The sequence below is a fragment of the Mesoplodon bidens genome (genome assembly GCF_964165515.1).
Source record: "Mesoplodon bidens genome assembly, chromosome: 7".
Taxonomy (NCBI): Eukaryota; Metazoa; Chordata; class Mammalia; order Artiodactyla; family Ziphiidae; genus Mesoplodon; species Mesoplodon bidens.
The window spans coordinates 57,215,318-57,228,201 of NC_138164.1; the positions used below are offsets into that span (position 1 = coordinate 57,215,318).

The following is a 12,884-nucleotide window of genomic DNA, read 5'->3' on the forward strand; positions in this document are numbered from 1 at the left end:
TCATTACTATCATAAGCAAATTATAACTGTCATCTCACTCATCACCACAACACTATAAGGAAGAGATTATCATCCCCAAATTTATGGAAACTAAAAGATAGCGAAGCTGAGCTCCAAGCTCAGATCACTTCGTACTTGTCCCACTGCTACTCGCTCAACGCTTCAAGATTTAGAGGGTCATTAGTAAGATGTGCCAGAATTGTGGAATGATATTTTCCAAGATTAGGAGTATGGTGTGTGCCATGAATTGTTTGTGATGGGGTTGACCTTTATAAAAGTCAGTTAATATCTAGGCAAAATAAAAACTTTAACTTGTGAGTATTGCCAGTAAACAGGCTCAAACATAGTCTTTAGCTAATTAAGATTTCAGGGAAATGGAAAGGGTGCCAAGTATGAAGCAGAATGGCCAGCCTTCCTCTCATACCTTATAGGTATGAGGTTTCTGACCATGTGTCTTCAAAGGTCCACAGAGGCCTAGACACTGCTTTCTAATTGAAGAAGGGTCATTTTCAGTTTGCAGTCACCTCACTAAAGTCCAGCTATTTTTTAATGGCACAATTTTAAAGGTTTCTCTCAATGTATGACTTTCATTGTAAAGCCATCTGGGATTAGATCCTTAAGATGATGCACAGACTTGTTTGCTACAAACTCCATTCTCTTCTATCATTGTGAAATCCAGATCTTCTCTGTATTTAAGAAAAAAATATAGAGAAAACTTGACCTGAGTTAAGCCAACACTATTCCTAGACCACTTATATATTCATTCAGCCAATTTTTATTGAGAATTTAATATGTGGCAAATACTGTACTAGCAATTGAAAATATATTAGTAAACACAATCAAATGAAGACGGCCTTAATGACCAGTGGAAGCATTCCATATGCTAAGCTATTGTATTTCTTCACCCAATGTTCTGTGTTCTGCACATCCTCAGAATATTGTGTTGTGTAGATTGTGAGTTGCATTGGTCAGTCTGGAATTTGTAGATAGTCAAGATATGAATAGGGGTGATTTGGTTTCATGGGCCATGTGTTATGGACATTTGTCAGTTTTTGGCTTCTGATCCTTTGCATACACTGTCTAAAATTATAATCTTCTGTTGAGTCTTGTGAGGGAGTTGGAGCCTGTCTCCATCCATGGAAACTGAATACATCTAATATTAACTTCCTTTGTCTGCATTGCAGCTAGGACTTGATCAATTAGATATACCCAGTCTAGACTTTGAGTTAAGAGCTAGTGACATGAAAAAGCAAGGACATCAAAAAGTTTCTTTTTTAGGGCTTCCCTGGTGGCGCAGTGGTTGAGAGTCCGCCTGCCAATGCAGGGGACACGGGTTCGTGCCCCGGTCCGGGAAGATCCCACATGCCACGGAGCAACTAGGCCCATGAGCCATGGCTGCTGAGCCTGCGCGTCCGGAGCCTGAGCTCCGCAATGGGAGAGGCCACAACAGTGAGAGGCCCACATACTGCAAAAAAAAAAAAAAAAAAAAAAAAAGTTTCATTTTTAAAAACAGACTTTATTTTTTAGGTCAGTTTTAGACGTACAGAAAAATTGAGAAGATATAGTACATTGAGTTCTGATATACCCCCCCCCTTTTCCCACTATCGACTTACATTGTTATTATTATTATTTACATTATTATGGCACATCTACAATTAAGAACATAAGATTAATACCTTATTATTAAGTAAACTTTATACTTTGTTTGAATTTGCTTAGGTTTTGTCTCCTTAGGCTCCTCCTGGCTGTGACAGTTTTTGAGACTTGTTTTTGATGACCTTTACGGTTTTGAGGAGTACAGGCTGTATATTTTATAGGAAGCCCATGTACGAGAATTTGTCTGTTTTTCTCATGATTAGACTGAGGTTATGGGTTTGAGGGATCTTCTGATCATAAAGTGCTATTTCCATCATATCATCTCAAGGGAACGTACTAACAACAGGACTTAACACTATTTATGTTAACCTTTGTCACCTGGCTGAGGTAGTGTCAGCAATTTCTTCTCTTTTTTTGTCAGCGGTAGAGAGAGCAGCAACATTCCAATTTCCAGGTTCAGGGAATTAGCAGCTCCAGCAGCAGGGCCTGTGCTGAGGGTGTTGGCAGTGTAAACTGTGCCACCTAGTGCTGAATGGCAGTGATGTCCTTAGCTGACATTGTGTTAATGAATTTGTGTTAATGAATTTGGCCCATGATTCTGGCTGTAGAATCGGAATTACTATTATTCAGTATTTTTCCTTTTAGCTTAAATCATGCATAGTCAGTTTCTGTTACTTGCAACTACAAACCCTGACTGATACATCATCTTTATTATGATTCTTTAGAAGCTTCTTGGCCCTTTATTCCCCCTCTCCCTCCATAGCAGGACAGGTAGTAGTTTTTTTTTTTTTTTTTTTGCGGTACGCGGGCCTCTCACTGCGGTGGCCTCTCCCGTTGCGGAGCACAGGCTCCAGACGCGCAGGCTCAGTGGCCATGGCTCACGGGCCCAGCCGCTCCGCGGCACGTGGGATCTTCCTGGACGGGGGCACAAACCCGTGTCCCCTGCATCGGCAGGCGGACTCTCAACCACTGCGCCACCAGGGTGGGTAGTAGTTTTTACTGGTAATGTGAATAAGCCCCACAGGAATCTATTTGAATGTAACGGAGCACAATTCTCTCAGAGTTTCAGTTATCCATTGCTGCATAACAAGCCACCTCAAAACTCTGTGCCTTAAAACAGCCATCATTTTATTTGCTCAGGATTCCAGAATTTGGAAGGTGGAGATGGCAAGGATCGGTAATGGCAATATTTAAGGTAGTGTTTGTACTTTCTTCTTACATTTTCTTATTTTTTCTGCTGTTACTGAAGTAGCTCTCATCTAGATCATCAATGACAGCCAAGTCACCAATTTCAACTATTAATTTTTTGTCCTTGTCTACATCACCTCATCTAGCACATGTTGTTTGAGTGAGGGTTTTCTCTGATCCTCCTACCCCAGATTAGAGTTTGTCTATTGTAGTGCAGTTCCAGTAATTTTAAAAGGATAGTAACAAATGCAGAAGTGTGTATTAAAACACATTATGTGTCAGTCATTGCTCTGATAAAATGGTAAGATAAAATGAAATAAGAGCTCAATAAATACTTTTTAAATGATTCCATGGATGCATGAATGAAAGAAATAAGAACTTTGGTTACTAGATTTCTCTTCACTGGGGAGGTCTTCCCCTGCAAAGTCAATCTGAAGTGTGTTGTTCCTGGACCTATGTTCAAGGTAACTGTAGAATGGTTACCATGGAATCCCCTCTAAATGTGTGATTGATTAACGTTTGGGTAAAAGAGCCAAGCAGAGGGACCTTCAAGATGGCAGAGGAGTAGGAGGTGGAGATCACCTTCCTCCCCACAGATACATCAGAAATACATCTACATGTGGAACAGCTCCTACAGAACACCTACTGAACGCTGGCAGAAGACCTCAGACCTCCCAAAAGGCAAGAAACTCCCCCACGTACCTGGGTAGGGCAAAAGAAAAAAACAAGCAGAGACAAAAGAATAGGGACGGGACCTGCACCAGTGGGAGGGAGCCGTGAAAGAGGAAAGGTTTCCACCACTAGGAAGCCCCTTCGAGAGCGAGGGCGGAGACTGCGGGTGGCGGAGGGGGGAAGCTTCGGAGCCATGGAGGGGAGCGCAGGAACAGGGGTGCGGAGGGCAAAGCGGAGAGATTCCCGGACAGAGGATTGGTGCCAATCGGCACTCACCAGCCCGAGGGGCTTGTCTGCTCACCCGCCCGGGTGGGCGGGGCTGGGAGCAGAGGCGCGGGCTTCGGAGGTCGGATCACAGGGAGAGGACTGGGGTTGGCTGTGTGAACACAGCCTGAAGGGGCTAGTGCACCACGGCTAGCCGGGAGGGAGGCTGGGAAAAGGTCTGGAACTTCAGAAGAGGCAAGAGACTTTTTCTTGCCTCTTTGTTTCGTGGTGCGCGAGGAGAGGGGATTAAGAGCGCTGCTTAAAGGAGCTCCAGAGACGGGCGCGAGCCACGGCTAACAGCGCGGACCCCAGAGACTGGCATGAAACGTTAAGGCTGCTGCTGCTGCCACCAAGAAGTCTGTGTGTGAGCACAGGTCACTATCCACACCTCCCCTCCCGGGAGCCTGTGCAGCTCGCCACTGCCAGGGTCCCATGATGCAGGGACAACTTCCTGGGAGAACGCACGGCGAGCCTCAGGCTGGTGCAACGTCACACTGGCCTGATAATCATTATCACTGATAATCACAGATGAAAAAATCCTCAACAAAATACTAGCAAACAGAATCCAACAGCACATTAAGAGGATCAAACATCAAGATCAAGTGGGGTTTATCCAAGGAATACAAGGATTCTTCAATATATGCTAATCAATGTGATACACCATATTAATAAATTGAAGGAGAAAAACCATATGATAATCTCAATAGACGCAGAAAAAGCTTTTGACAAATTTAACACCATTTATGATAAAAACTCTCTAGAAAGTAGGCATAGAGGTAACCTATCTCAACATAATAAAGGCCATATATGACAAACCCACAGCCAACATTGTTCTCTGTGGTGAAAAACTGAAATCGTTTCCTCTAAGATTAGGAACAAGACAAGCTTGTCCACTCTCACCACTATTATTCAACATAGTTTTGGAAGTTTTAGCCACAGCAATCAGAGAAGAAAAAGAAATAAAAGGAATCCAATTCAAACAAGAAGAAGTAAAGCTGTTACTGTTTGCAGATGACATGATACTATACATAGAGAATCCTAAAGATGCTACCAGAAAACTACTAGAGCTAATCAATGAATTTGGTAAAGTAGCAGGATACAAAATTAATGCACAGAAATCTCTTGCATTCGTATACAATAATGATGAAAAATCTGAAAGTGAAATTAAGAAAACACTCCCATTTACCATTTACCATTGCAACAAAAAGAATAAAACATCTAGGAATAAACCTACCTAAGGAGACAAAAGACCTGTATGCAGAAAACTATAAGACAGTGATGAAAGAAATTAAAGATGATACAAACAGATGGAGAGATATACCATGTTCTTGGATTGGAAGAATCAACATTGTGAAAATGACTCTACTACCCAAAGCAATCTACAGATTCAATGTAATCCCTATCAAACTACCACTGGCATTTTTCACAGAACTAGAACAAAAAACTTCACAATTTGTATGGAAGCACAAAAGACCCTGAATAGCCAAAGCAATCTTGAGAAAGAAAAATGGAGCTGGAGGAATCAGGCTCCCTGACTTCAGACTATACTACAAAGCTACATAATCAAGAGAGTATGGTACTGGCACATAATATAGATCAATGGAACAGGATAGAAAGCCCAGAGATAAACCCATGCACATATGGTCACCTTATCTTTGACAAAGGAGGCAAGAATATACAATGGAGTACATACAGCCTCTTCAATAAGTGGTTAGGGAGTGTTCTAATTTCAAAGAATGAAATTAGAACACTTCCTAATACCATACACAAAAATAAACTCAAAATGGATTAAAGACCTAAATGTAAGGCCAATCACTATAGAACTCTTAGAGGAAAATACAGGCAGAACACACTATGACGTAAATCACAGCAAGATCCTTTTTGACCTACCTCCTAGAGAAATGGAAATAAAACAAAAATAAACAAATGGCACCTAATGAAACTTCAAAGCTTTTGCAGAGCAAAGGAAACCATAAACAAGATGAAAAGACAACCCTCAGAATGTGAGATAATATTTGCAAATGAAGCAACTGACAAAGGATTAATCTCCAAAATATACAAGCAGCTCATGCAGCTCAATATCAAAAAAGCAAACAACCCAATCCAAAAATGGGTGGAAGAACTAAATAGACATTTCTCCAAAGAAGATATACAGATGGCCAACAAACACATGAAAGGATGCTCAACATCACTAATCATTAGAGAAACACAAGTCAAAACTACAATGAGGTATCACCTCACACTGGTCAGAATGGCCACCATCAAAAAATCTACAAACAATAAATGCTGGAGAGGGTGTGGAGAAAAGGGAACCCTCTTGTACTGTTGGTGGGAATGTACATTGATACAGCCACCTTGGAGAACAGTATGGAGATTCCTTACACAACTAAAAATAGAACTACCATATGCCCCAGCAATCCCACTACTGGGCATATACCCTGAGAAAACCATAATTCAAAAAGAGACATGTACCACAATGTTCATTGCAGCACTGTTTACAATAGCCAAGCAACCTAATTGTCCATCAACAGATGAATGGATAAAGAAGATGTGGCACATGTATACAATGGAATATTACTCAGCCATAAAAAGAAACAAAACTGAGTTATTTGTAGTGAGGTGGATGGACCTAGAGTCTCTCATACAGAGTGAAGTAAGTCAGAAAGAGAAAAACAAATGCCATATGCTAACACATATATGTAACCTAAAAAAAAATGGTACTGATGAACCTGGGGCAGGACAGGAATAAAGACGCAGATGTAGAGAATGGACTTGAGGATACAGGGAGGGGGAAGGGTAAGCTGGGACGAAGCAAGAGAGTAGCAGTGACATATATACACTACCAAATGTAAAATAGATATCTAGTGGGAAGCAGCTGCATAGCACAGGGAGGTCAGTTCGGTGCTTTGTGACCACCTAGAGGGGTGGGATAGGGAGGGTGGGAGGGAGACGCAAGAGGGAGGAGATATGAGGATACATGTATACATGTAGCTGATTCACTTTGTTATACAGCAGAAACCAGCACAACATTGTAAAGCAATTATATTCCAATAAAGATATTTTTAAAAAATTAAAAAATAAAAGTAAACAAACAAAAAAAGGACTTTCTAAAATTATCTAAAAGTCATATAAAAACTATGACAAAAATAGAGGGGCATATCCCCATTTTATAAGCTATGTGCTCTATTTTCCAATTAAAATTGAAAGGAAGAGACAGAATGAAGAAGAAAATTATCTTTCCCAGAATAGTATTTATCTATGGGGAGAAAGACATGGGAAGAAGGGAGTGGCTATCATGTTTTGTTTTATATCTTTCTGTACTATTCAAAATTTCTACTTCTATATTTTTGTAGCTTTTTAAACAACAAGGATTATCTGATGGGAAACTTTTGTTTTCAGTTTCAAGTTTTTAAAACTTGTTTTATTGAAGTATGGTTGATAGAGAATGTTGTGTTGATTTCTTCTGTATAGCAAAGTGATTCAGTTATTTATATACATATATTCTTTTTCATATTCTTTTCCATTATGGTTTATCACAGGATATTGAATATAGTTCCCTGTGCTGTATAGTAGGACCTTGTTGTTTATCCATTCTATATATAATAGTTTTCATCTGCTACTTCCAAACTCCCAATCCATTCCCTCCACCCCCCTCATTTTATTTTATTTATATTTATTTATTTATTTATTTTTTGCGGTACGCGGGCCTCTCACTGTTGTGGCCTCTCCCATTGCGGAGCACAGGCTCCCGACGCGCAGGCTCAGCGGCCATGGCCCATGGGCCCAGCCGCTCTGCGGCACATGGGATCCTCCCGTACCGGGGCACGAACCCGTGTCCCCTGCATCGGCAGGCGGACTCTCAACCACTGCGCCACCAGGGAAACCCTCATTTTATTTTTTGTATCTACTGTATTTTTAAGTGAATAAATGTTATATTATAAAGAGTAAAAAAAAAAAAGAGCGAAGCAGCTGTCAGTCTGTTTATTTGGAATAAGAGTTTATGAGAACCTAAAGTGGACTCTAGAATTGACCATTCTGGACAAGTTGAGCCACAGTGAAATGTGGTTAGAGGCATCTAAGCTTAAGGGGTCAGTCTAGGGATGGTAAACTCCAATTTCTAAAATTCTAATTCATTTTGCTTTCAGAAGAGATATTCATTGGGTTAACTGGGTTCATACAGAGGAAGATGACCTGAATGAATATTGGATACCAAAGCATGTTAGATAAAGGAATTTTAAAGGAGCAAGTGGGTGGTTGGCTGTGAAAATTGAATTTGGGCAAATATAGAAACTGACTTCAGTGAGTTGTGGTATAGAAGGATAATGAAAATTATTCTAGGAGTAAAACTAGGGAAAGTGGGTTGAAGATATAGGAAAATTGATTTTGACTTACCATAAGGAAGATCTTTCTAACAGTAAGAAAACTACCTACATATGAAAGGGAATGAACCTAGAACATAGAGCACTAGCTATACCATTCTTCTTTATGCAAATGCTGGACAATTACTCAATGGCAATATTATGGAGTGGTTTAATCCTCAGACATATGTTTGGATTAGGTGACTGTTGAATTCACTTTTTACTCTGATAGTCTGTGTTTATATGGACTTTGGGGTGATGATATAAAAACTCATTTTCTGGAGCTTTCAGGAGATAACATCATGAACTAGGAAGTAGTGTGGCCTCTGGTACCTTTTTACAAGCTGAAATGCTTTGGGCCATGAATGAGACCAGTATTAAATACATTTATGGTTTTGATTAGACTATTCCTGGTTTTGTATGACTGGGACATCCAAACTTGAAATGTCTTTAATGTTAGAATCATGTATTTAATTCATATTAGACATTATCTCTGGATAATCCAGTTTAAATCTCTTAAATTCAAGGGTGATCAAGCTTAAAACATGTCCACATTAGCTGAATTAACCAAAAACTCCTTCAAAATAGCATTTAGTGCTTTTCATAATCAAGAAATAACCTAACTTTTCATCCTTTTATTTCTTCCCTATGTTTAGGGTGGTGTATTCACAGTTTCTGGAACATGTTCCTTACTTTTATGCTTCCTCCTGAAATGACCTAACTTGTAACTGTCGACTGAAATCCTGCTCCTCTTTTAAGGATGTTACTATAGCTCAAAAAGTCAGACCTAGAGGTCACCGTCTCTGAGAAAAGGGCTTTCTTCCAGCCAGTTTCCTGAGAGTTCCTTTGACTTTCTTGTTTCTCAGGCTATAAATTATGGGGTTCAACATTGGAGTCACCACTGTATAGAACACAGATATCATTTTATCCCATTCTTCTGTGGTCTTGGAATTTGGCCACATGTAGGTAAATATTCCTGATCCATAAAAGAGGACAACAACAATGAGATGGGAGCCACAGGTAGAGGAAGCCTTGAGCCGCCCCTCCCCAGACTGCATCTGGATCACAGTGGAGATGATACTCCAGAGGGAGACAAGGATCAGGGAGACAGGAGCTAAGAGGATGACCACACCCATTGCAAAGATGCCCATTTCTGTGCTGTAAGTATCTGCTGAAGCCAGCTTCAGGAGGGCAGGGGGTTCACAAAAATAGTGATTGATAATGTTCTGTCCTTGATAGGGAAGTTGGAAAGTAAAGGTGGTATCTACCAGAGACACTAGTGCGCCACTGGCCCAGGACTCTATGGCCAACTGGAGACACACTTGTGGGGTCATGATGGTGGAGTAGTGCAGGGGCTTGCAGACAGCCACATACCGGTCATAGGACATCACTGCCAGCAGTGCGCATTCTGTGCCCCCAACCAGAAGGTAAACAAAGATCTGTGTCATACACCCAAAAAAAGAAATAGTTTTCCTCTTTACCAGGAAGTGGACCAACACTTGAGGGACAATACTAGTAGAGAAACAGAGATCTGTGAAAGAGAGATTTCTTAGAAAAAAGTACATGGGGGTGTGAAGTCGAGAATCCATGAAGATGAAAATAGTGATGAGCAGGTTTCCAAGCACAGTCAACAGACAAATGATAAGAAAAAGAATAAACAGCAGGATCTGGGTCTGCAAGTCCTGTGAAAGGCCAAGGAAGATAAACTCAGCCATAAAAGTCTGGTTTTCTTCTCCCATTGAGATTTATGCTTGTTTACCTGTTTGGCACAAGCAATAGGAACAGACTTTGGGTTTATGACATCAAGTCCTGTAGAAGAGGCTCATTTAAAGCTCAATTTAAAAACCCAATTAGATATTTCTAGCTTTTTGCTATCCAGCTTGTTCTAATTGATACTAAGTAGAATATTTTTATTCTTATTAGTTGATTGTAATTTAAATCCACCTCATTTCCCCCAAATCTCCTCTCCCCAGTGCCTCTTATTTATAGATAGAATATGACGTTGTTAAAGCCTTCTTGGCTACTTCTGATATGAGGATATTAGAGTTCCTATGGATTTTACTAAATTGCTATACACATATTATGAGGAAATGACCATGTATACTGTTAGGACTACCACCTTGCATAAAACTGCACCACTAACTGTTCAAAATACCACATATTTAATTATAACATATGCTTGAGAAACATGAAACAGTTTTTGGGCATCAATTTAATTTGACCTCTTAAAAAACAACAAAATTTTCTTGGGTTTAAAAACAAAGCTTTGGCATATCAACACTAAGGACCATTCTGTTTGGATTAAAGAATGAAATATTAAAAGTAAAACAATACAAAAAAGGAAAAATAGGTTAAAGTTGTTGTGATATATGGATAGGATCAGACTTGAAAATCATAAAAGCCTTCTAAGAAACCATGAAGGAAAACATGTGTAGAGTTTACAACATAAACTGAAAGATTTCTGTGAGATAATAATATCATGAATAAAATTAAAAGATAAACTACAAACTGAGAAAAATATTTTAGGGAGACATCAGACAAAAGTTAAAATACTTTATTACATTATGATTCCATATAAAACACTATGAAAATTGTTGAGTCCAAGAAATAATGGGCCAAGGACATGAAAAGACTATTTACAAAGAAGAAATGCAAATAGCTACTAAATATAAGAAAAATATTCAATATTATTATGACTAAATACAATTACAACAATGAGAGATACAGTTTTTACCCGGGAAATTAGCTAAGATTTTAATAGCAACATCACAACAAAAAATAATAACTAGTATTTTATTGAGCATTTAATACATGTCAGGCATTACTATAAGGGTTTTATATTATTATATTGTCCTGTTAACATTATGAGGTAGACACTATTTATCTTATTTTGCAGATAAGAAAACTGAGGCAAAGAGAGGTTAAATCACGCAATTAATAAATGGCAGAATTAATTAGCTGTATAATGTATAATGAAGGTGCAGAGAAAAAGACATTTTTGTACAATGCAAGTGAGTAGGAAAGTTAGTACAACATTTCTGAGAAACAATTTTGTCAAATATATTAAATGATTCAAATATTCATATGCTTTGACCCAGTTCTCAATAGTATGGGTAAGGGAGAAATTCCTTTTTTTTTTTTTACTAGTCCTTCCTCCCCATGAGGAGTAAAAATCTGATTTATAACATTTGAGGATGTTGATTGGTCCATGATTACTACTGGGTAGGATTACTGCGCTTTAAAAGGTCATGCACATTTCTACTTCTCTTCTTCCCGGGACTGGACTGTTAAGTTGAACAAGGTCCCCCTTAAGAACTTTACTTGCTCTATTCTCTCATTTTTGAATAGTTCCTAGGTGTACTCATCATCACTTTGTTCTTGTGTATCATGTTGCCAGCCAGAAGGTAATATGATGATACAATATGGATTTAAGCCATAAGGGAGTCTTAAATGACTGTAGACTAGACCACATAGCTCAATCCATGCTTATCAGAGCTCTGAACTTCAGTGACATTAGGGACTAGCTTGGTTAATAAAAAGTAGTGTCTTATTTTTCATTACTTCACATTTCTTTTGTATAACTCTAAAGAGAGGAATGACTAAGAATAGAGTAGTATTAGGAGTTCCTGAATCCCCGAGGTCTAATATCATCTACTACTCGCAAACGTTATCCCAATTTCTAAATCCAATTCTAGGAGTCCATTCTAAATAAATACTCTAAATTGCAGAAAATATTCACAAGAAAATATTCTATCACATCATAGTCATGAAATAATGGTTAAAAACAGACATTCAGACCAATGAAACATAACAGAGAGACCAGAAATAAACCCATACATATATGGTCAACAAGGTGCCAAGAATACATTATGGGGAAAGGATAGTTTCTTCAATAAATGGTGTCAGGAAAACTGGATATCCACATACAAAAGAATGAAATTGGACCCTTATCTCACACCATATACAAAAATTAACTCAAAATAAATTAAAACAACTCCTAGAAGAAAATATAGGGGAAAAGCTTCTGGACATTAGTCTTGGTAATGATTCCTTGGATATGACAGTAAAAGCACAAGCAACATAAGCAAAAATAGAGAAGTGAAACTACATCAAACTAAAAAGCCTCTGCATTCCAAAGGAAACAGTTAACAACATGAAAAGGCAACCTGTGGAATGGGAGAAAATATTTGCCAACCATATATCAGATAAAAGGTTAATATTTGAGTCACTCCCTCTTGCAAGAGCACCGGAATCACAACTAACAGCTGGGCAATCACTGACAGGAAGATACTGGAACTCACCAAGGAAGATACCCCACATCCAAAGACAAAGGAGAAGCTGCAATGAGATGGTAGGAGGGGTGCAATCACAAGATCAAGTCCTATAACTGCTGAGTGGGTGACTCACAAACTGGAGAACAATTGTACCACAGAAGTCCACCCACTGGAGTGAGGGTTCTGAGCCCCACACCAGGCTTCCCAACCTGGGGGTCTGGCAATGGGAGGAGGAATTCCCAGAGAATCAGACTTTGAAGGCTTGTGGGATTTGATTGAAGGACTTCAACAGGACTGGGGGAAACAGAGACTCCACTCTTGGAGGGCACACACAAAGTAGTGTGTGCATAAAGACCCAGGGAGAAGGAGCAGTTACCCCATAGGAGACTGAGCCAGACCTGCCTGCTGGTGTTGGAGGGTCTCCTGTAGATGCAGAGAGTGGCTGTTTCTCACTGCGGGGATGAGGACACTGGCAGCGGAAGTTCTGGGAAGTGCTCCTTGGCATGAGCCCTCCTGGAGTCTGCCATTAGCC

The 12,884-nt window shown here is 39.5% G+C and overlaps 1 protein-coding gene across 1 annotated transcript; it reads right to left on the minus strand.

Annotated features, from left to right (window-relative positions):
* Positions 1 to 8,872: 8,872 nt before the first annotated feature.
* Positions 8,873 to 9,844, minus strand: LOC308620454 (olfactory receptor 2D3-like; the record flags this gene model as incomplete). The annotated part of the gene is made up of 1 exon (XM_081240023.1): positions 8,873 to 9,844. Exon 1 carries the CDS (start codon positions 9,815 to 9,817, stop codon positions 8,873 to 8,875), a length of 945 nt encoding a protein of 314 aa, XP_081096149.1. The 5' UTR covers positions 9,818 to 9,844.
* Positions 9,845 to 12,884: the final 3,040 nt, after the last annotated feature.